Here is a 27,185-nt window from a genome sequence, read left to right as displayed (position 1 = left end):
TGTTTGTAGCCTTTCTTACAAGATTTTTCTAGTTTTGCCAGTTTAATAGGAATTCAAAGAAAGCAATGGACAAGCTTTGAAGGTTTGAAACATTCAAGAAATATCAATAGGATTGTCGACACTGCCTTTGCGCCTCTCTTTCACTGCACGGAAAGAAGATTACCCGACAAGGTAAAGTGGATTTTATTTTTTCATTCCTAATCATTATAGCGACCTAGCTGTTGAAGTTTTGGGATTACAAACTGTGAGTGTGTCAGGACGCGCGGTTTTTTGCAGCTTACTGCAAGATTTGTTCTCCCGGGATGCAATCGGACTATACCGGACAAGGCTTGAAGGTATGAACATTATTTAATCTTGATTTTCAAAGAGGGACAAACTCAAGGCGTACAAGGCGAAAGCACAATTTAGCGAAGGAAACAAAAACTAACACTTAGCGTGAACTATGGACATGAAACAAAACTCGCTAACTGTGGCATGAATGAACAAAACTTACTTGGCAAGGCAAGGAACGAGCAGTATGAAAAAAGCAAACGCATGAATACAAGCATGAAACTATCAGCATGAACTATGGCATGAAACGAGTCAGAACAGAGCAATGTCGTCAGACCGACTAACTGGCAACCACAGGCTTAAATAATAATCTCATTAATAGCGACAGGTGTGATCCGAACAAATGAGGCAGGTGAAATTAATGAGTCGCCATGGTGACAAAACAAACAAGGAAGCGCAAACAGGAACTATGGAGTCCAAAACTAACAGAACATAGCTAAACAAAACATGATCATGACAGAGTGCGCCACAGGCTCGTGTCGGCTTGACTTTGTTATTATCAAGAAAGTTGTTTCATCATCAACTTGTAATGTTTGTTTGATATATATTACTGTACAGCACTTTATATTGTGGTCAAAGTGTACAAACCTTCACTAAAACATGGACTTTTGTCAAGGCTGGAAGTCATAATTCATGTTTACAGTGTTTCTTATAGAGACATTTGCTTCAATATACAAGCTTTTCTATTTACCAACCCCGTTCAAGAACCAATTCCACTGTATTCTCAGCACTTCCAATGGGACACATCGTTTTTAAGTAAGCACAAATTCGGCTTTTCTTTGTCCGTATCCCCCCCATTCTCAGCACATTCTACAGAGGCACTATAGAGAGCCTACTGACCAACTGGAGCCTGCAGTGCCTCAGACTGGAAGTCTCTGCAGAGAGTGGTGAGGACGGCGGAAAAGATCATCAGGACTCCCTTTCCTCCTATCCAGGAGATCGCGAAAAGCCGCTGCCTGACCAGGGCTCAGAAAATCTGCAGAGACTCCTCCCATCCCCCGCTAAGGACTGTTTTCACTGCTGGACTCTAGAACAGTGGTTCTTAACCTGGGTTCGATCGAACCCTAGGGGTTCGGTGAGTCGGCCTCAGGGGTTTGGTGGAGCCTCCACCGTGGAGGTCAAGATATGGATACGGCAACAGCATCTTTTACGGGACGCTTTAAAATGGCGACCCATCAGCGTTCCTGTTCTGTAACCCTGTACACTGTTTGTTTTGTCTAATCTTGAACAGGTTTGTGCTGAAAACAAAGTTTCGTTGTACTTGTGCAATGACAATATAGACCTATCTGAATCTGATCTGGATCTAAGAAGTCACACTGGTTTTCAGGTGTGTAATTTGTTGTGAGTTCATGCACTGTGTTGGTTTAGTTCTTTGAACAAGGTGATGTTCATGCATGGTTCATTTTGAGCACCATAGAAAAACATATACACTACCGTTCAAAAGTTTGGGGTCACATTGAAATGTCCTTATTTTTGAAGGAAAAGCACTGTACTTTTCAATGAAGATAACTTTAAACTAGTCTTAACTTGAAAGAAATACACTCTATACATTGCTAATGTGGTAAATGACTATTCTAGCTGCAAATGTCTGGTTTTTGGTGCAATATCTACGTAGGTGTATAGAGGCCCATTTCCAGCAACTATCACTCCAGTGTTCTAATGGTACAATGTGTTTGCTCATTGGCTCAGAAGGCCAATTGATGATTAGAAAACCCTCGTGCAATCATGTTCACACATCTGAAAACAGTTTAGCCCGTTACAGAAGCTACAAAACTGACCTTCCTTTGAGCGGATTGAGTTTCTGGAGCATCACATTTGTGGGGTCAATTAAACTCTCAAAATGGCCAGAAAAAGAGAACTTTCATCTGAAACTCGACAGTCTGTTCTTGTTCTTAGAAATGAAGGCTATTCCACAAAATTGTTTGGGTGACCCCAAACTTTTAAACGGTAGTGTAACTCTGTCTTGAATTTGAAAAAAACAAAAACATTTTATTTTTCACTAAAGAAGGGTTCGGTGAATGCGCATATGAAACCGGTGGGGTTTGGTACCTCCAACAAGGTTAAGAACCACTGCTCTAGAAAGAGGTTCCGCAGCCTCCGTAGCAGAACCTCCAGGTTCTGAAACAGCTTCTTCCCTCAGGCCGTAAGACTCTTGAACGCATTAAAATAATCCCCTCAATTCCCCCCAAAAAATGGATTAACTGGCTGGAATATAAAGACAATATAACATACATCCATAAACATGGATGCATATGCAAAAGTGCAATATATTTATCTGTACAGTAACCTATTTATTTTTTTATATATGCACCTTATTGCTCTTTTATCCTGCACTACCATGAGCTAATGCAGCGAAATTCCGTTCTTATCTGTACTGCAAAGTTCAAATTTGAATGACAAGTCTAATATTGCGTCTAAATCAACTGGTGTACAAGTAACCACGCGACACAAACATAACAAGTTCTGCACAACGCCGCCACCGTCACACGAGTGCAGTGTTGTGGCGTCCGGACAGCAGCACATCTGGACAAGCGCTTCAAACTGTTAGGGAGGAAAAGATGTGGAGAAAGATTCTGCCTTATTATACGTACTTTTTCTCCCGGAGGACCGATTGGACCTTGAGGCCCAATAAGACCCTGAAAAAGGAGGCACAAGAGGAGACATGTCAGTTATTGCTGCACACACACACACACACACACACACACACACACACACACACACACACACACACACACACACACACACACACACACACACACACACACACACACACACACACACACACACACACACACACACACACACACACATACTGGTTATCATTTGGAATGGGGACCAAATTTTTGATCATCACTTGTGGGAACCACCCTTTCTACAGGTTGTGGAGGCATAAACAAAAATAGGTAACAATGGCCACTGCCCAGTTAGCTCATACACGTCTTTAAATCTCTGGATTGATGAAGTAATGTGCTGATCATTCTTACTGGGAAAACCGGGGAAAAAGAGTTAATATGGTTCATAGGGACCAAATTTAAATCATTTTGCATAATTCACACAAATTTGTACGCGACTACTGAGGACCATTTAAAAAAAAAAAAAAAAAAAAAAATTCCAATTAAATATGACATGATCCTCAGAATACAGCACTACAGCTGTCCTCTTATAGGAAGTTTCACCAATTAAATGTTCAAGCAAATCCTGCATCTTCTGTGACTATTTAGCAGTACTGAAGTTGTCTGCAACTCCGACTACCATGTATACCGTATTTTTCGGACTATAAGTCGCAGTTTTTTTCATAGTTTGGCCGGGGGATGCGACTTATACTCAGGAGCGACTTATGTGTGAAATTATTAACACATTACCGAAAAATATCAAATAATATTATTTAGCTCATTCACGTAAGGGACTAGACGTATAAGATTTCATGGGATTTAGCGATTAGGAGTGACAGATTGTTTGGTAAACGTATAGCATGTTCTATATGTTATAGTTATTTGAATGACTCTTACCATAATATGTTACGTTAACATACCAGGCACGTTCTCAGTTGGTTATTTATGCTTCATATAACGTACACTTATTCAACCTGTTGTTCACTATTCTTTATTTATTTGAAATTGCCTTTCAAATGTCTATTCTTGGTGTTGGGTTTTATCAAATAAATTTACCCCAAAAAATGCGACTTATACTCCAGTGCGACTTATATATGTTTTTTTACTTCTTTATTATGCATTTTCGGCCGGTGCGACTTATACTCCGGAGCGACTTATACTCTGAAAAATACGGAAGAAGGATGGAAAATTCTGAATGTGAATCATACTTTAAGGCAGGGGTGTCCAAACTTTTTCCACTGAGGGCCGCACACGGAAAAATTAAAGCATGCGAGGGACATGTTTATATTTTTCATTTTCAAACCATAACAAAATATATGGATTTTGTTTGTTTTTTACCTTTAGGGCTCCCGGGGACCATAAAGGGTCTAAGTCATTAAAATGTTAAAAACAAGTCAAATTATTATTATTTTTTATTTATTTAACACTTACAGTAAATCTCTACAGTATATCAACTTCAGGTTGATATAAAGTTTAAAAAAAAAAAAAAAAAAGAAGGTTGTATGCCTTTTCTGTCAAAGACAACTTAGTTTTTTTATAATAAAACTGAAATATGCAGTATTTCCCCCACTGCCCAAAACATTCAGAAAGCAATGTTTGATGTGAAGTACACCATTGATTTTAATTCATTATTCTTTTTGAGTAATCACAGTGAAAAGATACATAAAATCCCATTAAATATATTTGGGATCCAAAAGGTGCCCCGCTCAAAGTAATACATTTTTATTAATTTTTTTTATTACTTCCAACACTTAAGTTACGAGATCAACTTCAGATATATCGGTCGATTTTACGTTTGAACTATTATTTTGTTTGTTTTGTGCTCTTTTGTCAAATAAAACGTTGATGTTTTTGTATGGCAACCACACAATATTTGCAATATTTTCCACACAAAACATTTTAAAGTGAAATATTTGAAATAATTGGAGCCTTGAATAGGTCAATAATTCATTATAACATATAATTTTTTCATTTTTTTTGAGCAATGGCAAAAAAAGAAAAATAAACATAAACAAAAGAAAAACAACAACCTGCATGGCAGCTTTGTGTCAACATTGCAACTTTTTCTAGTTAGATTTCACCTCATTTCACTTGTTTTAATGTTTTTTTTATTTGTGCAATAGCATTTCCAGAATGTGTGGCGGGCCGGTAAACAATTAGCTGCGGGCCACAAATGGCCCCCGGGCCGCACTTTGGACACCCCTGCTTTAAGGTAATAATGTTTTATAATCATGCTGCATGAAAATGTCATCCTAAGGAACACTAAAGAAGCTTAAAAAAGCTTAAAAATCACTTAGGGATTCCCTAAGTCCCCTATGGGACGCAAATCCCATAGGGGTGATGAATGGATGGAGAGCTGCGGCCTACCATCATGACCTCGCCCTCCCCTCTGTTGCTAGATATCGAGTTATACGTTGTAATATGTATATGTGCTTTGCTATGGAGGTTTTTTCCCACTCCAGACAAGGCCCCCTTAGGAGCCCAGTCTAGATTGTATTTTTTTACTCATCCTTCCCCAGCGTTTTACCTTTTTCCCATCTTTTACGGGGCGCCTTGTAGCGACCCATCAGCGTTCCTGTTCTGTAACCCTGTACACTGTTTGTTTGTCTAATCTTGAACGGGTATGTGCTGAAAACAAAGTTTCGTTGTACTTGTGCAATGATAATAAAGACCTACCATCTACCATCTACCATCTATTAGGCATCTTCAGAATGGATCTGACTATTATTCAAAAAGGTTTCCCTTTAGAGGACCTGTTTTTTTTGTCCCCATACCGTCAGGGGTCCCCTAAAGGTGACTGTGTAAACCAGGGGTGTCCAAAGTGCGACCTGCAGCTAATTCCACACATTCTGGAAATACTATTGTAAAAATAAAAAATAACATTAAAAAAAGTGGAATGAGGTGAAATCTAACGAGAAAAAGTTGCAATGTTGACACAAAAGCTGCCATGTGGGCTGTTATTTTTTCTTTGGTCTTTCTTTATTTTTCTTATTTTGCTATTGCTCAAAAAAAAAAAAAATAATGACAAAAAATCCATGTTATAATGAATTATTTTCAGGGCTCCAATTACTCCAAATATTTCACTTTAAATTGTTTTATGTGGTAAATATTGCATACATTGTGTAGTAGCCATATAAAAACATCAAAGTTTTCTTTGACAAAAGCGCATAATACAAACAAAATAATAGCTCCAGCATAAAATGGACAGATATATCTGAAGTTGATCTCGTAACTTAAGTGTTGAGAGTAAAAGAAAAACGTAATAAAAATGTATCACTTTATGAGTGGGGCCAAATATATTTAGTGGCACTTTTCACTGTGATTACTCAAACATTTTAAAGAATTAAAATCAATGGTGTGCTGCATTATTGATCTTTTAGGGCTCTAATTACTAAATACTGCATATTTCAGTTTTACTATAAAAAAAACAAAGTTGTTTTTGACAGAAAGCCATAAAACATTGTTATTTTATTTTGTATTACTTTATATAATCTTGAAGTTAATATAGAGATTTACTGTAAGAGTTAAATAATGAAAAAAAATTATAATCTGACTTATTTTTAACATTTTAATGACTCAGACCCTTTATGGTCCCCGGGACCCCTAAAGGTAAAATAAATACAAAAATCCATATATTTTGTTATGGTTTGAAAATGAAAAATATCAAAATGGCCCCCACAGGCTTTAATTTTTACGTATCGGAAAAAGTTTGGACACCCCTGGTGTAAACAGAGCGATGTCCCCATTAAGTAAGCATTGCCAGAAAATACACACACATGCACAAACATTAGGCTCGTTACCGTGTCGATATGAAAAGCCAACCTTGTGTAAAAGCAAGCACATGTCAAGTGCACTGGAAAAGTCTGCTTCCAGTTTTAATTTGCTTATTTTGTTACGTCTACGACTTTATTACTTCCACATTTGCAGGCGAGGCCACTTAGCGCTGCTTACTCAGACACGCTCGGCCGCCCATGCAAATGGCCTTTTATTTTTTTCCTGCCGTCACTTTTATTCCTCAGGCCCTATCCCATCAAGCGTTTCGGAACATATTTACATTTTTCCAAAGCCTCACTCCTCAGTTATAAGGCCCCAATCAGCCTATAAGGCAGTGGTCCCCAACCACCAATTTAAAAAAAAAAAAAAAAAAAAAAAAAAAAAAAAGTTTATTAAATCAACATAAAAAACACAATATATACATTATATATCAATATAAATCAATACAGTCTGCAGGGATACAGTCCGTAAGCACACATGATTGTATTTCTTTATGACAAAAAAAACAAAAAACAAACAAACAAACAAACAAAAAAAAATACTATCCCCCCCGGTCCGTGGGACAAATTTTCAAGCATTGACCGGTCCGCAAGTACAAAAAGGTTGGGGACCACTGCTATAAGGGGTTTGTGCAACCAGTACACAATCAAGAGTTATTTCCCAGGGAAAAGGCAAACCTGACACAGGATCCTACCTGCTAGTGGATATTTAGCCTCAATGAGGATTGCAAACATGCTTTCTGCACACTCAAATGTCATCTCAGCAGCATGTTAAAGTGAACCACTTGTGTGTTTTGCCACAGCAGAGGGTCTAAAAAGGGGGGAAAGAAGGCTGGCGGAGATCGAGACGAAAAGTGCTTGTGCAGACATTTGATGGCGAAAACAGAAGTGCCGTTCACGGTTCACAGTCGCAGCCGTGAGCGCAGAGGACGGAATGTGAGCAGGAGAATAAAGAAAAAAAAAAGAAGACATATCGGGAGTAGAATTTAAGACAGGAAGTGATGGTGTTGAGTTAGAAAACAGATCTGAGAGAAAACAAAAAAAGGATGGAAACTTACATGAGGACCAGGAAAACCCTGCTGGCCATGAGGCCCTGGCTCTCCTTGAGGACCCTGCAACATAGAAGAGCGTCATTCATATTTCTATTGTATCAAACCTAGGCTGCGTCCTCCCAGTAACAAAAAACTATTATTTTTCTCTAGAGATGTCCGATAATATCGGCCGATAAATGCTTTAACCCTGTAACACCCCTTGTTGTAAAATTACAACGTTACTTTTAACCATCCTAAAAAACAATCCGTTATATATATATATATATATATATATATATATATATATATATATATATATATATATATATATATATATATATATATATATATATATATATATATATATATATATATATATATATATATATATATATATATATATATATATATATATTTTTTTTTTACCACATTTACATAGTCATTGGGTCCTATTGTTCAGTCTCACAATGCTATTGGATCGTACATTTGTTTATAAGTCACACCTTCTGGCCATGAACTCACACAACCTCTCAAGGTTTCCTTCGAACAACATCTATTTGTTTCATTGGACTGGATTCATCAGATTCAAGTAAGTAAAATGTCTTTTCTATATTTTTTGGTTGTTATTACAATGTCTAGAGCATGTACATATGTAGTTATTGTGGAACAGATGCATCAAATTTCATTTAGAGCTTGTTATATAATTGTTGCAATTATACAACACTGGGTGAATGTGGTAGTCAAAAATGCTGACTTGTTGCAGTGGGCTCAAACAGGTTGTATTCCCTCCACTACATCACTGCCTGAAGTATTTTCTCTGTACATGGATAGTATACATTCTACCCTTGTGTTGTGTTCAAATGCCTCCTACAACAACATCTAAAAGGTCAAATATACACTACCGTTCAAAAGTTTGGGGTCACATTAAAATGTCCTTATTTTTGAAGGAAAAGCACTGTACTTTCTTAATGAAGATAACTTTAAACTAGTCTTAACTTTAAAGAAATACACTCTATACATTGCTAATGTGGTAAATGACTATTCTAGCTGCAAATGTCTGATTTTTGGTGCAATATCTACATAGGTGTATAGAGGCCCATTTCCAGCAACTATCACTCCAGTGTTCTAATGGTACAATGTGTTTGCTCATTGGCTCAGAAAGCTAATTGATGATTAGAAAACCCTTGTGCAATCATGTTCACACATCTGAAAACAGTTTAAGTCGTTACAGAAGCTACAAAACTGACCTTCCTTTGAGCAGATTGAGTTTCTGGAGCATCACATTTGTGGGGTCAATTAAACGCTCAAAATGGGCAGAAAAAGAGAACTTTCATCTGAAACTCGACAGTCTATTCTTGTTCTTAGAAATAAAGGCTGTTCCACAAAATTGTTTGGGTGACCCCAAACTTTTGAACGGTAGTGTATATATATTTTTAGGTTTTTTTATATTTGGGTCTTACAGGGTTAAAATGTAATATCGGAAATTATCAGTATCAGTTTCAAAAAGTAAAATTAATGACTTTTTAAAACGCCGTTGTACGGAGCGGTACATATCCGGTAAAACACGGACGTAGGGAGAAATACAGAGCAGAGTTGACGACTGCAGCATGAGAGGTTTACTGGCGACGCTTGATGACCTCATCAAACCGCCGCGAGCGTAGCATAACAACAACAAGAGTGTTGTTGCCGGTGCTGTAGCCGTGGCTAACAAGCGAGCTCGCTCGGTGACTGACTAACGACACCATGTCTATGGTTTGAGATTATTTTAAAGTGTGTCTGACGGATCAAAAACTGGCAATTTGCAATGACTGCAAAAAGTTGGTTATGCGAGGAGGAACCAAGATGTCTTCCTTTAATACGAGCAATTTTATCTCCCACCTCTTCAAGAATCATAAGGAGATACACGATGAATACAAGCGGAAGATGGATGACAAGCAAACACCGAAAGCAGCTTGCAGTGAACGGAGGTGCTCTGTCTCAACGCAGCATTTCAGCAGCTCTGACTGACTGCTAGGCCACTTCAAGCACTCACCACTAGCTTGCAGCACATTTGTGTTACTCATACAAATACGTTAGAGCAGGGCAGATTGAACCCAGTTTATAATTTCTTGGTATACAGTATGCCGGGCAGTCTACTAAAGGAGGACCATGTTATTGTTTACTTTATTACTCTGGTATACTCTGGACTGAAGCTGTGTGCCTTCATTGTTTTTGTAGCTGTTGTTTTGAGGCATGTTTAAAGAAAATTAAAAATAATGCACTTTGTGAAAGTCAAAGTATAGTATTTCCCATAGTTGTAGTGGGTATCAGGATTATCTCAGGGAGAGCATGTCCCAAATTCCAAGCTGCTGTTTTGAGGCATGTAAAAAAAAAAAAGCACTTTGTGACTTCAATAATAAATATGGCAGTGCCATGTTGGCATTCTTTTTCCATAACTTGAGTTGATTTATTTTGGAAAACCTTGTTACATTGTTTAATGCATCCAGCGGGGCATCACAACAAAATTAGGCATAATAATGTGTTAATTCCACGACTGTATATATCGGTTTCGGTTTATATCGGAATCGGTAATTAAGAGTTGGACAATATCGGCAAAAAAGCCATTATCGGACATCTCTATTTTTCTCCTTTTAACATAAGTGAAGATGGCTTAGTCTCCTTCCGCCTTTCAACTTATCCAAAGCCTTTAGTTTCTCAAAAATAGTCTCAGTTTCCTGGGGATGAGTCTGAACACTTTTGGGATGAAAAAGAACAAAAATGCGGACACAAATTCCCACAGGCACACTCCATTGTGTGTATCTTTTTGTTTACTGACATTACACAGCTAAATATTGTTCCGTTAGTATGATTTTAGGCTCCATGGTGCTTTTGGGAGTTGTGGTTACACAGTATCCAGTCCAAAGTGAGGCGTGTATGCAGTCTAGTTTTGTATGTCAGTGGGTTACTAGGCCAACCGGGGCGTGCGTTGCTGGACTTGTACATGCAGGACCACATTCGTGGCTGAATGTGTCACAACCCCACACAGACAGACAAAACCTCTATGAGGCAGTTTGCTTCTGATGTTCCACCCCGAGAACGTTATGCTGTCTGACAGCAAATGGAGATGGAAGAAAAGGCTTTGAGTGAGGTCAATATTATATGTGTGTGAAGACAACGCGGCTTTACGCATATTTACCAAATAACGTTTATGATATTTAGTGACTCACAGGCCACATGTAGACTTGTTTAGACAGCCGGACTCTCCCTTCATACTCCTGGTGAGACCCTATACGCAGTTGACTATTTTATTTCATCCTCATCTTACAAACCCTGTTTCCATATGAGTTGGGAAATTGTGTTAGATGTAAATATAAACGGAATACAATGATTTGCAAATCATTTTCAACCCATATTCAGTTGAATATGCTACAAAGACAACATATTTGATGTTCAAACTGATAAACTTTTTTTTTTTTTTTTTGCAAATAATCATTAACTTTAGAATTTGATGCCAGCAACACGTGACAAAGACTTTGGGAAAGGTGGCAATAAATACTGATAAAGTTGAGGAATGCTCATCAAACACTTATTTGGAACATCCCACGGGTGAACAGGCAAATTGGGAACAGGTGGGTGCCATGATTGGGTATAAAAGTAGATTCCATGAAATGCTCAGTCATTCACAAATGCGTGAGCAAATTGTTGAACAGTTTAAGAAAACCCTTTCTCAACCAGCTATTGCAAGGAATTTAGGAATTTCACCATCTACGGTCCGTAATATCATCAAAGGGTTCAGATAATCTGGAGAAATCACTGCACGTAAGCAGCTAAGCCCGTGACCTTCGATCCCTCAGGCTGTACTGCATCAACAAGTGACATCAGTGTGTAAAGGATATCACCACATGGGCTCAGGAACACTTCAGAAACCCACTGTCAGTAACTACAGTTGGTCGCTACATCTGCAAGTGCAAGTTAAAACTCTCCTATGCGAGACGAAAACCGTTTATCAACAACACCCAGAAACGCCGTCGGCTTCGCTGGGCCTGAGCTCATCTAAGATGGACTGATACAAAGTGGGAAAGTGTCCTGTGGTCTGACGAGTCCACATTTCAAATTGTTTTTGGAAACTGTGGACGTCGTGTCCTCCGGACCAAAGAGGAAAAGAACCATCCGGATTGTTATAGGCGCAAAGTTGAAAAGCCAGCATCTGTGATGGTATGGGGGTGTATTAGTGCCCAAGACCTGGGTAACTTACACATCTGTGAAGGCACCATTAATGCTGAAAGGTACATACAGGTTTTGGAGCAACATATGTTGCCATCCAAGCAACGTTACCATGGACGCCCCTGCTTATTTCAGCAAGACAATGCCAAGCCACGTGTTACAACAACGTGGCTTCATAGTAAAATAGTGCGGGTTCTAGACTGGCCTGCCTGTAGTCCAGACCTGTCTCCCATTGAAAATGTGTGGCGCATTATGAAGCCTAAATTACCACAAGGGAGACCCCCGGACTGTTGAACAACTTAAGCTGTACATCAAGCAAGAATGGGAAAGAATTCCACCTGAGAAGCTTCCAAAATGTGTCTCCTCAGTTCCCAAACGTATACTGAGTGTTGTTAAAAGGAAAGGCCATGTAACACAGTGGTGAACATGCCCTTTCCCAACTACTTTGGCCCGTGTTGCAGCCATGAAATTCTAAGTTAATTATTATTTGCAAAAAAAAAATAAAGTTTATGAGTTTGAACATCAAATATCTTGTCTTTGTAGTGCATTCAACTGAATATGGGTTGAAAATGATTTGCAAATCATTGTATTCCGTTTATATTTACATCAAACACAATTTCCCAATTCATATGGAAACGAGGTTTGTAGTATTAGCTACTCTGTAATCTGTTAATGAACTATGACCTCCATTCCTGCAGGTCAACGACACACCGTCAGCTTCAAGCAGGGCAAATAACAAAAGTGATCGCTTCGGTGGTCACGAAACACGATTGAACAGCTGAAAACACACAGAATGAACAAACACATGCTTCTCACCATGTTTCCTTTGGGACCTGCTTGCCCGTCAAGTCCAGAAAGACCCTGCGGGGATATGACAGTGCTTTACGATGCAGCCAGGACACAGTCAGTGAGAGCGAAACGAGCAGGAAGACGTCTGCAATGTACATACGCGTTGTCCGGCGGTACCAGGAGACCCTCTGGGGCCCAGCAGACCTCGGGGACCCTGCATGGCGAAACAATTGCAGAGTGAAAACGGTGATTCAGCATTGAACATGGAAGAAAACAACAATGGATACACTAAACAATGTAACATGAGCATTAAGTAAAATAGCAATGATCGTAATGCTCTAAACAAATTCAAGTCTTATGTCGAGAACCAGGCGTATTTTGTTGGAATTGGTAACTGTCTCAGACAAAATGGCTCGGACCTCTGGGGTTCTCGTAGGTCAATTGTGGCACCCCTACTGTTCAATGTTTACATGCTGCATTAGGCCAGATAATACGCAGCTACAATGTGCAGATCCAGGAAATACCACCTAATTAGTCCAGTGCTTAGATCGTCCTGTTGTGAAGAGAATAGACTTTAAAACAATTCTGTTGGTGTACCTTTTTCACGGTCTAGTGCTAAGTTACATCTCTGACATGTTGGAGTTATATGAACCATCTCATGCTCTAGGAACCTTAGGGAGTGGTATCCTGCTGGTGCCCAGAGTCAGGACAAAACATGGCGAGGTCGTGTTTTAGATTTATGCTTCTTAAAATCTGGAACAGTCTTGCAGAAGATGTGAGACAGGCCTCAACATTGGCAATGTTCAAGGCTGAAACTGTTTTTCTCGCTGTGCATATGACAGCGGAAAGTCTTTTATCTACACTCTTTGGTGTTAATAAATTTATGGATTATTGTTATTATGATATTATCTTGTAATTTGCTGCATCTGTAAAGTACTTTGGATCGCCTTGTGTATGAATTGTGCTCTACATATCAATTTGCCTTGCCTTGCCTAGTATTAAAGAAAACAATAAAGTATATTGAAGGAAAACAGCAAACAACAAAAAATCTGAGCAAAACCACAAAGAAAACAGCACAAACAAAAGAGTAGAAAAGCTAAGAACATTGACTAAAACTGCAAAGAAAAGACCAAAGATATTAAGTACAATAGCAGAGAAAACAGCAATGAGCACTGACGATGTCGGGAAAAAAAGCACAATGCTAACTAGCATTGCAATAAACTACAAAAAAAGCACAAAGTAAAACTGTTAGGAACACTCAAAAAATCTACACATACCATAAACCTTCATATCTGCATTCTCAGCTGTTGCTTGCTAATGACAGTCCCAAATATATGGTACCAGGCTAGCCCTAAGAGGTGCTTTCACCCCCGTCTTAAACCCAAAACTGATGTTTTGAAAAAGACTGTAATGTATATGGCAATCACTCACTGGAATCCACTTCCACAATATCTGGTATCAATCACCAGCATAGTGGGTTTTAAGAATAGACTAAGAGGAGAAGTATTGCGGAAAGAGATTATTCTAGATCAGTGGTTCTTAACCTGGGTTCGATTGAACCCTAGGGGTTCGGTGAGTCTGGCTCAGGGGTTCGGCGGAGGTCAAGACACACCCGACTTATCGTGTAAATAAAAACGTCTCCCTATCGGCGTATTACGGATACGACAACAGCAGAAGTCAGACTAATTTGCAGGTGTGTAATTTGTTGTGAGTTTATGCAATGTGTTGGTTTTGTTCAGTTCATGCACGGTTCATTTTGTGCACCAGTAATAAAACATGGTAACACTTTAGTATGGGGAACATATTCACCATTATTTAGTTGCTTATTAACATGTAAATTAGTAACATATTGGCTCTTAACTAGTCATTATTAAGTACTTATTAATGCCTTATTCGGCATGGCCTTATCATAACCCTAACCCTCTAACCCTGGCCCTAACCCTCTAACCCTAACCCTAACCAAATAACTCTAAATTAAGTCTTTGGAATTTTTTTTTTTTTTTTTTTTCATAAAGAAATAAGAAGTGTGCTTACGGACTGTATCCCTGCAGACTGTATTGATCTATATTGATATATAATGTATATATTGTGTTTTTTATGTTGAATCAACTAAAAAAATAAATAAATAAAAAACATTTTTAAAAATTTTTTTTTTTTTTTTAATTTCTTGGTTGGGGACCCATGGTGTGGACTAATGGGGATGCTTAATAAACTAAACTAAACTAAACTAAACTAAACTAAACTAAACTAAACTAAACTAAACTAAACTAAACTCCAGTAAAACACTGAAGAAAAAAGCAAAGCAGGCTGAATAAAAAGAAAAGTTCACCGAGTAAAAAACAGCAAATGTACAATGCAAAAGAGCATTGGAATAAATTGCAAAAAGCTTGAAGTAAAACACCTATAAATGTGTGCTGCATTTAGAAGTAGATGCACAATAGTATAAAAATGTGGGAATTGGGAGCACTGAGACACTGTGGTGCGGAGGCAACACTCAATATACTGACCTCGTGTGGCCACTTTGGGTAACTTCCACTCACATAAAGCTACCAATCTAAATTTAAGAGAGATCAGGACTTATAATCAAGAGAAAGTTCTTTGTCATCAACACACCATGAAAGACAAAAATGCTTTCACAACGTTTGGAACTTGATGAGCAGTTCTCACCCAAATCTATTTATTTTTTATTAGTAATGGCAAATCAACAGCTCCTTTTTTAAGCGACACGGCTGAGAAAATGAAGATGGTGTTGTGCATTTGACAGGTAGATTTAATGCCGAGGGAGGAGCTTCATGGAGTGGGAATAACTTATAGTGCATATTTTCGTTATTTTCTTTGTTAGCTGGGCTTGAACAACCGTGTCTCGCCGTATCAACACAAGGGCAATAAATCCACTTACGCTCTCTCCAGCCAGGCCTCTCTGTCCAACCTGGCCATCTTCTCCCTGTGGAAGAAACCAGCATGTTATTGGGACAGAAACAGGAAAGGTGGGGAAGCAGTCAGAAGATGATTTCTTTTTTTTTTTGGGAGGGTCTGAGGGACTCACTCTTGGTCCGTCGTCTCCTGGAGGTCCTGGAAGCCCTGTAGGACCGTGTTCACCCTGGAGAGAGAGCATCAGAAAGATGATAAGCAAAGGGAGGGAGTGGCAGGGTCACAAAAGTATCCTGCAGCTGGAAGACGGGAAAAAAAACACACTTTTACTCTTTGAAAAGCTGATGAGTCAACAATTAAGAAATCGGAGATGTTGCAAAGAGGGCGCCTTTAATCTACGCCCGCGCACCACAACTGGCACGGACCTTCCGTATAGGCTTGCCTGTATTTAGGCTTCTATAGGGCTCGCCTGCTGGCCCTGTAATTAGTCCGTATAGGATAGAAGCAGTGAAAGCCCGTCCAGAGATACTCCCCTGTGATCTCTCATGTTTAACTCTCTCCGCGGGCCCAAATTCCGCAAACTCTGCGCTCAGTACTCTTCACCCGTCTCACGTTCTGGTTTAAAAAGTGAATCTGCAGGCCGTCCCACCCCTTGTGAATGGGTCAGACGCCCCAAATGACTACCACGGCTTTGGAATGAACATCTGTCGGGTTTTCTTTGAATGTCTTAAGGACATGGCACTGGGTGTTCCCTCGCCTGCGTATACTCACCCTGTGGCCCTTCTCTCCGGGGAGACCAGGAAGGCCGTCGAAACCTCGGTCGCCCTGCAAAAGCACAGTGACACGGCTCAGTCCGCAGGCGTAAGCTGTAGTCCTAATGTTTGCAAACGTGTGCTTGTTGAATTATAACTGCATGTGTGTCTGTGTAGATTACCTTGGTCCCGGACTCTCCTGGCATTCCTCGAGCACCGTCAGCTCCGTTGCGGCCCTGCGCATAAACCATCAAAGACATTTTGTTTTTTATCATCTTGGACGGGTGTAAAAACCAAACATAAATATAATGGTTCTCCAAAGCACCGGTTGGACAGATTATTGAAGACAGATGACTTTGGAAATGCTAGCAATGCGTCAATTACGACTTCAAAATTTAAAACATAACTGACCCTTTTTCCTAACTTTCCTGGGGGGCCGGTTGGACCTTGGAGACCTCGGGGGCCCTAAGAAGACAACAGATGAACATTGGATTGAGTATTACAACATTACTATCACTATTACCTATCCAGTTCCAGATAGACACGGTGCAACACCATTAAATAGAAAGAATTGCAGGAATATAACTGAGATCTGTGACTCTTTTTTTATTTCTGATCATAGAACCTGGAGAGAATCATACTAAAGGATACAAAACACAAAATAGACTAGATCAGGGGTGTCCAAAGCATTTGCAGTCCGAGGTTTGTTTGTCTACTTTAACGTTGAGCACCACCATACAGTATGTTCATGTTTGTGTGCACTTCCAAAACATATAACCTTGCAACATAAACTGTTAAGGCTGTGATTGGCCAGCTTGCACAACATTATTTCCTGTGTGCAGTGCAAGGTGAAATGCAGTTATGTCCTCTTCTTGTGAAGACCACACAGATTTCTATTCTATACATTACAATTACACTCAGCTGAAAATAATATTTATATGTGGCCCGCGACCCCAAGACGGACAAGCGGTAGAAAATGGATGGATGGATGACACGGTCTAGCTCCATCCTATCTTGCTGATTGTATTGTACCATATGTCTCGGCAAGAAATCTGCGTTCTAAGAACTCCGGCTTATTAGTGATTCCCAGAGCCAAAAAAAAGTCTGCGGGCTAAAGAGCGTTTTCTATTCGGGCTCCAGTACAATGGAATGCCCTCCCGGTAACAGTTAGAGATGCTACCTCAGTAGAAGCATTGAAGTCCCATCTTAAAACAAATTTGTATACTCTAGCCTTTAAATAGACCCCCCTTTTAGACCAGTTGATCTGCCACAGGTCCGGTGGCCACGGATGAAGTGCTGGCTGTCCAAAGTCGGGACCCGCTCGCCTGTGCATCGGTTGGGGACATCTCTGCGCTGCTGACCTGTCTCCGCTCGGGATGGTCTCCTGCTGGCCCCACTATGGACTGGACTCTCACTATTATGTTAGATCCACTATGGACTGGACATTCACAATATTATGCTAGACCCACTCGACGTCCATTGCACCGGTCTCCCTAGAGGGGAGGGGGTCACCAACATCTACGGTTCTCTCCAAGGTTTCTCATTGTCATCCCACTGGGTTGAGTTTTTCCTTGCCCTGCTGTGGGATCTTAACCGAGGATGTCGTTGTGGCTTGTGCAGCCCTTTGAGACACTTGTGATTTAGGGCTATATAAGTAAACATTGATTGATTGATTGATTGCTGAATTTCCCCAAGGGATCAGTAAAGTACTTTCTATTCTATTCATGGATGGATGGATGGCATGCATGTGCAAAACACAGACCTTTGACATGATATATCATATCCAATATATCATATAAATCAATACAATCACTTAGCATGTTATGTGGTTTTGCATTTTCTAACAATAGGAATTGTTATTTGTGTTTATGTTGCACACGGACGTATTTGAGTCACAGACCGGAAGCCAAGTGGACTGTTGACAGCTACCGATGTATGTGTGCGTGTGTATTGTGTATTATAAAATGGAAAGACTCAGTGAGTTTCCAGTGAGGGTTGGACCACGCCAAGGCTGCCCTTTGTCACCGATTCTGTTCATAACTTTTATGGACAGAATTTCTAGGCGCAGTCAGGGTGTTAAGGGTATCTGGTTTGGTGGCTGCAGGATTAGGTCTCTGCTTTTTGCAGATGATGTGTTCCTGATGGCTTCATCTGGCCAAGATCTTCAGCTCTCACTGGATCGGTTCGCAGCCGAGTGTGAGGCGACTGGGATGAGAATCAGCACCTCCAAGTCCGAGTCCATGGTTCTCGCACGGAAAAGGGCGGAGTGCCATCTCCGGGTTGGGGAGGAGACCTTTCCCCAAGTGGAGGAGTTCAAGTACCTCGGAGTCTTGTTCACGAGTGAGGGAAGAGTGGATCGTGAGATCGACAGGCGGATCGGTGCGGCGTCTTCAGTAATGCGGACGCTGTATCGATCCGTTGTGGTGAAGAAGGAGCTGAGCCGGAAGGCAAAGCTCTCAATTTACCGGTCGATCTACATTCCCATCCTCACCTATGGTCATGAGCTTTGGGTTATGACCGAAAGGACAAGATCACGGGTACAAGCGGCCGAAATGAGTTTCCTCCGCCGGGTGGCGGGGCTCTCCCTTAGAGATAGGGTGAGAAGCCCTGCCATCCGGGGGGAGCTCAAAGTAAAGCCGCTGCTCCTCCACATCAAGAGGAACCAGATGAGGTGGTTCGGGCATCTGGTCAGGATTCCACCCGAACGCCTCCCTAGGGCACGTCCGACCTGGCAACATGCGTGTTCCTACTTCCGGAATCAAACACGAGTGTGTTTTCTAATCATGGCAGACTTGGTAACAGACGACGAAGACGACTGTTTTTGGACAAATTAGGATTTACAACCTTATACTTTTGAAGCTAAATATACTGCTGTTTATAGAAGCCAGCACAAAGGTAGAGTGAGACGTTGGAGCAGACGAAAAACCGTCAGAGGGGGATGAAAGGGATTTTGGCGCTATAAATATGGAACATGGAGCCAAAATATCTAGACTAAAATGGATTGCTTACCCAAAATGTACCTGGCCAGCTGGACCAGACGAAGAACTGTCCATCGAGTGAGTCACTATATATTGATCATGATACACGCAGCACGCCGTGCGTGTTAGTACAACTACAGTACATACACTGTCTGGCTTTAGGATTATTATATTACCTCAATTTTTCATGAGTAGATTAATATTGGCCTGTGGATTAGTGGCTCGTTAGGAGGACGGTTGAGAAAACGCGGTTTTGACGAGTAAGGTGCGTTCACTTCAAACTGACACAGCGTGCGTGACTTTGAGGGTCTTTTGAGGAGGAAATATTGTTGTGCTACAAACGTTTGTGTGGTGTTGCTCCCTTATTTGTCATCATTCAAAGCTGGTTTTAATGTGTAGCAGTGGCAGCTGAACTGAATGTGACAGGGTGTCATAATAATGGAACAAAAAATACTAATAACAGTATCGGTCGTCCACCGTCCTCATGGACCAACTTATTTAGGAACCGGTACCAAAAAATACCAGTACTCGGTACACATCCCTAGTTATTACTAACATTTCTTGCTAATTCGCTCTTAATAGCTGCTAACTTTCTGCCGTAACGCAGTTCCAGCTCGACGTCTGTTAAAGTGTACCACGTACTTATTTTTCCGTTGTTTCAAGCTGGCTTAGCGGCTAGTTTAGCAATTAGCAAGGCTTTTCGTCTGCTTCCGCCTGCTTTTACTAAAAAATGTTATATGAGCCGTGACTCGGGAGCGATCAATTTTTGTGCATTTCAAGGCATTGATCAGAATATGCCGATTACGTACTTTTCCTTGAAAATCGGCTGAAACTGACAGGTGGCCGCACGCCACCACTAATAATAATGTACTTTGTTGCATGTGTAACGTAGTTGACGATAAGGTCTGGGGTTCGATTCCCAGGTCCAGGCTATTTCTGTGTGGAGTTTGCATGTTCTCCCAGTGACTGCGTGGTTTCAAGATGTTTCTGCTCCGCCGCTCCCAGTCTGTGGAACACTCTCCCTGACCACCTGAGGGCACCACAGACTGTGGATACTTTTAAAAAAGGCTTAAAAAACCTTCCTTATTTAAAAAAAAAAGGCTTTTTTTTTAGATGTATGCATACTAGTTCTAGCTATTAGGCTGTTCTAGTTTTTATTTTTATTTCTTTTTATTATCTTTTTATTTTATTTTATTTATTTATTTATTTTCAATACACTGTAGCACTTTGAGGTTGTTTACTCAATGTAAAGTGCTTTTTTTTTTAAATAAAATCTATTATTATTATTATTATTATCAATCAATCAATGTTTATTTATATAGCCCTAAATCACAAAAGTCTCAAAGGGCTGCACAAGCCACAAGGACATCCTTGTTGCTTGTGTAACATAGTTGATGATAAGGTCTTGGGTTAAATTCCCAGGTCCAGGCTATTTCTGTGTGGAGTTTGCATGTTCTCCCAGTGACTGCGTGGTTTCAAGTTGTTTCTGCTCCGCCGCTCCCAGTCTGTGGAACGCTCTCCCTGACCACCTGAGGGCACCACAGACTGTGGATGCTTTTAAAAAAGGCTTAAAAATCCTTTTTAAACAAGCCTTTTTTTAGATATATGCATACTAGTTCTAGCTATTAGGCTGTTCTAGTTTTTATTTTTATTTATTTTTATTATCTTTTTATTTTATTTTATTTATTTATTTATTTATTTTTAATACACTGTAGCACTTTGAGGTTGTTTACTCAATTTTTTACAAATAAAATCTATTATTATTATTATTATTAAAACTGAGACAATCCAGTATATGTCCTAGAGATACTATTAATCACTCACCTGTGGACCATTGTCTCCGCTGTCCCCTTTAAAACCAGTAGCACCAGGAAGTCCCTGTTTGGGTAAAACGAGGCAAAAGTTAGTGAAACTGTTTTGACCTATGCATTTTTTTTGCTTTGAATCCCATGATAATGCAGGTCAGACTTGAATCTGATTTAGTCTAATTGGAAAAAATATAATGCAACTTTCTAAATGGGCAAAAAGACTAAATACTGTCTGTGGGGGAATGTACTCGACTTGGATATAGTCACTCAGTGCAATAATTCAGTTCATAAATCAGGTGTTTGGGCTATAAAGTCATATTGCAAAGGATGGGTGTGAACATTTATGGAGCACATCTCCACTTCCTCACAAGTCCACCAGGACCAACCCTGAGATTACTGCGTGACCTCAGCTGCCCAGTAATTATGCACGTGCTGTCTGGGTGTGTAGCATATGATAAATGCATAGCGAGGGCGAGCGCATGACCTCATGTGTGGGATGAACACAATATGTGTGTGTATGTGTGTGTGTGTGTATATATGAAGGGGACTTTCTCCAGCTACTCACCACAGGACCCGATCTTCCCGTCAGGCCCGCTGGCCCTGTAGGACCTCTCATAGCCAGCTGGGGATCAAACAGACACAGGGCATAAACCACTGAACACCCACTAGCGTGTGGTGGTTGTTGCACAAAAAAATAAAAAAAATAAAAGGAAGACTGGTGCATTTTTTCCTCACATTTACTTTTTTGTAGAACTGCAACCAGTTGACACCCTCTAGGAATTTATCTAATTAAAACAGTGGCCTCTGTTCTAATAGATGCCATGCCCCAATTAATTGCAGGCTGTGGTAAAAACAATAAAAATCTGAATAAAAGTGTCACTAATTAATTGACTGTGACTGATACTAAACATGTTGAAAGGGGCTGCGAGTCCGGAAAAAAAAGAAATCACTACTGCGTAACTACATTCTTCAACGAAAATTCTCGCCAACAGTTTACTCTGTACGGCGCACAAGAAACAAGTCGTCCAAACAAAGAGCCCGAGGCGTGACTCGGTCTCTACTTGAGTCTACTAATTGAGTACGACTGCACGATAATCCACCATCTGGCCAAAAGAGTAATGAGTGACAGCAGTTTGATAAAGTAGGGAAACAACACAATTGAATTGAAGAAATAACTTATAGCAAAGTACGATTGCCTCCACTCATCTCTCTAAGCTCATCGCCATCTTTGCCAACAAGAGTCTTCAATAAAATATTTTTTGTCATTTTCTCTATACAAACGTTTGTATGTATTTCACATTATTTTCTGCATTTAAAACTAGAATAATTCTCTTTTAATGCAATATTACCCTTCGAGTGCAATATATCCGACACTGATTGTTATCACTCCGGTACTCTTGTTTTGTTCTGTATATTGTACAGTATTTTGTATATTGTTTTGCATATTGTACAGTATTTTGTACACTACCGTTCAAAAGTTTGGGGTCACATTGAAATGTCCTTATTTTTGAAGGAAAAGGCACTGGACTTTTCAATGAAGATAACTTTAAACTAGTCTTAACTTTAAAGAAATACACTCTATACATTGCTAATGTGGTAAATGACTATTCTAGCTGCAAATGTCTGGTTTTTGGTGCAATATCTACATAGGTGTATAGAGGACCATTTCCAGCAACTATCACTCCAGTGTTCTAATGGTACAATGTGTTTGCTCATTGGCTCAGAAGGCTAATTGATGATTAGAAAACCCTTGTGCAATCATGTTCACACATCTGAAAACAGTTTAGCTCGTTACAGAAGCTACAAAACTGACCTTCCTTTGAGCAGATTGACTTTCTGGAGCATCACATTTGTGGGGTCAATTAAACGCTCAAAATGGCCAGAAAAAGAGAACTTTCATCTGAAACTCGACAGTATATTCTTGTTCTTAGAAATGAAGGCTATTCCACAAAATTGTTTGGGTGACCCCAAACTTTTGAACTGTAGTGTATATTGTTTTGTATATTGTACAGGATTGCTTATTATTTTTATTGGATAGTAGTCTATTTGTTTCAATTCTTAGTTTTATCTTTATTACTTCTTGTGTAATTTATTTTTATCCCATATTTGTTCCCACTACCGCACCTTAAATTGGAGTCCTTAGTCTCGTTATATGCCAATATAATGACAATAAAGTCCATTCACTCTTCTCTCTCCCATTCTCTAAAAAAGTGTTTTGTGTTGATATTTTCGCCAATCTGGAGCCGATTAATTGAATTTACATGATTTCCTAATGGGAAAAAGTAGCTTCTGTTATTGTTTGATTCAGTCTTTGTCGGACCTTTGGAAACCACTGTAATATCAATCAGATATTTTGATTTCAATAGCTAGATGACATATAATATTTGTTTCATAATGACTACATTTTATCCACAGATATGCACTGCAAAAAGTCAGTGTTCAAAAACAAGGAAAAAAAATTACAAAAATGAGGGGTATTTTACTTGAACTAAGCAAAATTATCTGCCAATAGAACAAGAAAATTTGGCTTGTCAAGACTTTCCAAAACAAGTAAAATTGCTAACCTCAGTAAACCCCAAAATACCTTAAAATAAGTATATTATTACTAATAACAACTGTACTTTTCTTGATAGAAAAAACAAATATGAGACCTTTTTTGTCAGTATGTATGTATTAAATGAAGTAAATGCTAGTGCCATTATCTTGACATAATGATATGCGCTTGGCATTACATTTCTTGAAACCAGCAAACTTATACTGAAAACTATTTTATTGTTCTTAATGGAAAGGCAACAAGGCAACCGCTTGTTACTCTCGGGGTCTCCTAGCCGCTCAGGCAAATCATATGGTCTAAAAATTTATTTTTCCATCAATAACATGACATCATCGCGCCAAGTGCGTGCTCTTTCAGTCAATTAGTGCGCAAGGAATATATATATATACAGTATATATATATATATATATATATATATATATATATATATATATATAATATATATATATATATATATATATATATATTTATATATATATATATATTTTTAAATTTTTGCAGTGTGATCAATATATATATATATATATATATTGTATATATATATATTGTATTGTACCATATGTCCCGGCAAGAAATCTGCGTTCAAAGAACTCCGGCTTATTAGTGATTCCCAGAGCCCAAAAAAAGTCTGCGGGCTATAGAGCGTTTTCTATTCGGGCTCCAATACTATGGAATGCCCTCCCGGTAAAAGTTAGAGATGCTACCTCAGTAGAAGCATTTAAGTCTCATCTTAAAACTCATTTGTATACTCTAGCCTTTAAATAGACTCCCTTTTTAGACCAGTTGATCTGCCGTTTCTTTTCTTTTCTTTTCTACTCTGCTCCGGGGTGGACCGCTAGCCTGTCCATCAGATGGGGACATCTCTACGCTGCTGACCCGTCTCCACTCAGGATGGTTCCCGCTGGCCCCACCATGGACTGGACTTTCGCTGATGTGTTGGACTTTCACAATATTATATCAGACCCACTCGACACCGAGGATGTCGTTGTGGCTTGTACAGCCCTTTGAGACACTAGTGATTTAGGGCTATATAAATAAACATTGATTGATGATTGATTGATATATATATATATATATATATATATATATATATATATATATATATATATATATATATATATATATATATATATATATATATATATATATTTATATATATATATATTTATTTAAATTTTTGCAGTGTGATCAAATACATTCTCCTGAATAAAAATGGACTAATACTGTTGATGATTGGTACTCTCTCTAAGTTAACACATGTTTCCCTGAGAAAATACGTACAAAGAACAATACATTAAACTTATGTTTCATGTAATGTAGTTATGTAGTTATCTTCTTCCCACTCCCTTTCAGGCAAAACTGGACAATCATGCTTACATACACTGCAGAAACTGAAATCTAAGTAAGATGAAATATCTCAAATAAGGGTGATATTTGCTTATTTTCTGTCTGATAAGATAATTCTTCTCACTAAGCAGATTTTATGTTAGAGTGTTTTACTTGTTTTAAGGGTCCTAAATGATCTCAGTAAGATATTACAGCTTGTTGCTGAGATTTGATGACCTATATTGAGTAAAACATGCTTGAAACTAGAATATCAACTGTTGCAAAGCTGTGTCATCAACACTCACAAGTATAAAACTACTTTTTTAAAGTAATCATTTCTTATTTAAGCATGAACAAAAAATCATGATGCCGAGCGCATATCATTATGTCAAGATAATGGCACTAGCGTTTACTTAATTTAAGAATATTTTTTAGCATATTGAGCAAAAAGGTCTAATTTTTTTCTACCAAGAAAAGTGCACTTGTTATTAGTGAGAATATACTTATTTTAAGGTATTTTGGGGTTCTTTGAGGTTAGCTAATTTTACTTGTTTTGGAAAGTCTTGACAAGCCAAATTTTCTTGTTCTATTGGCAGATAATTTTGCTTAGTTCAAATAGAATACCACTCATTGTTGTATTTTTTTTTTCTTGTTTTTGACCACTGACATTTTGCAGTGTAGATGATGTATAATATTTGTTTCATAATCACTACATTTTACATTCTCCTGAATGAAAGTTGACTAATACTGTCGATGATTGGTACTCTCTCTCTAATTAACACATGTTTCCCAGCTACTACATGAGAAAATACGTACAAAGAACAATACATTAAACTAGAGGTGTCCGATGATATCGGCCTGCCGATATTATCGGCCGATAAATGCTTTAAAATGTAATATCGGAAATTATCGGTATCGTTTTTTAAATTATCGGTATCGTTTTTTTTATTTTTATTTTTTTTATTAAATCAACATAAAAAACACAAGATACACTTACAATTAGTGCACCAACCCAAAAAACCTCCCTGCCTTATCCACACTCATTCACACAAAAGGGTTGTTTCTTTCTGTTATTAATATTCTGGTTCCTACATTATATATCAATATATATCAATACAGTTTGCAAGGGATACAGTCCGTAAGCACACATGATTGTGCGTGCTGCTGGTCCACTAATAGTACGAACCTTTAACAGTTAATTTTACTCATTTTCATTAATTACTAGTTTCTATGTAACTGTTTTTATATTGTTTTACTTTATTTTTTATTCAAGAAAATGTTTTTAATTTATCTTCACCATACCTGGTTGTCCAAATTAGGCATAATAATGTGTTAATTCCACGACTGTATGTATCGGTATCGGTTGATATCGGTATCGTAATTAAAGAGTTGGACAATATTGGAATATTGGATATCGGCAAAAAGCCATTATCGGACATCCCTACATTAACCTTATGTTTAATGTAATGTAGTTATGTAGTTATCTTCTTCCCACTCCCTTTCAGGCAAAACTGGACAATCATGCTTACATACTGTACATTACCTTTTGCATTATATTAATTTGTATTATTATGTATTGTCTACCTTGTACTTTTTTAAATTTTTTATTTTTTTATTAAATCAACATAAAAAAACACAACATACACTTACAATTAGTGCACCAACCCAAAAAACCTCCCTGCCTCATTCACACTCATTCACATAAAAGGGTTGTTTCTTTCTGTTATTAATATTCTGGTTCCTACATTATATATCAATATATATCAATACAGTCTGCAAGGGATACAGTCCGTAAGCACACATGATTGTGCGTGCTGCTGGTCCTCTAATAGTACTAACCTTTAACAGTTAATTTTACTAATTTTCATTAATTACTAGTTTCTATGTAACTGTTTTTATATTGTTTTACTTTCTTTTTTATTCAAGAAAATGTTTTTAATTTATCTTCACCATACCTGGTTGTCCAAATTAGGCATAATAATGTGTTAATACCACGACTGTATATATCGGTATCGGTTGATATCGGTATCGGTTGATATCGGTATCGTAATTAAAGAGTTGGACAATATCGGAATATCGGATATCGGCAATTTATATTATGATGTTTTGTCTACCTTGTACTTTTTTTATTTTTTTATTTTTATTTTTTAAATTGTTT

General features: G+C 38.6%; 1 protein-coding gene across 1 annotated transcript in view; it reads right to left on the bottom strand.

The window, feature by feature from the left end:
* The window catches only part of LOC133631559 (collagen alpha-1(XI) chain-like), a 188,299-nt gene that overhangs the window by 57,632 nt on the left and 103,482 nt on the right, over positions 1-27,185 (bottom strand). Inside the window, exons 14-24 of the mRNA XM_062023875.1 lie at positions 21,713-21,769; positions 21,164-21,217; positions 16,773-16,826; positions 16,544-16,597; positions 16,381-16,434; positions 15,785-15,838; positions 15,638-15,682; positions 12,899-12,952; positions 12,766-12,810; positions 7,774-7,827; positions 2,922-2,966 (exon numbers count right to left, since the gene is read on the bottom strand). Of these exons, the coding sequence (XP_061879859.1) occupies positions 2,922-2,966; positions 7,774-7,827; positions 12,766-12,810; positions 12,899-12,952; positions 15,638-15,682; positions 15,785-15,838; positions 16,381-16,434; positions 16,544-16,597; positions 16,773-16,826; positions 21,164-21,217; positions 21,713-21,769 (570 nt within the window). The remainder of the gene's footprint in view (positions 1-2,921; positions 2,967-7,773; positions 7,828-12,765; positions 12,811-12,898; positions 12,953-15,637; positions 15,683-15,784; positions 15,839-16,380; positions 16,435-16,543; positions 16,598-16,772; positions 16,827-21,163; positions 21,218-21,712; positions 21,770-27,185) is intronic.

Source organism: Entelurus aequoreus, linkage group LG16 (assembly GCF_033978785.1).
Source record: "Entelurus aequoreus isolate RoL-2023_Sb linkage group LG16, RoL_Eaeq_v1.1, whole genome shotgun sequence".
NCBI classification, from domain to species: domain Eukaryota; kingdom Metazoa; phylum Chordata; class Actinopteri; order Syngnathiformes; family Syngnathidae; genus Entelurus; species Entelurus aequoreus.
Note: the sequence above shows the minus strand (reverse complement) of the source record. Positions and strands in the feature narration are given on the sequence as shown.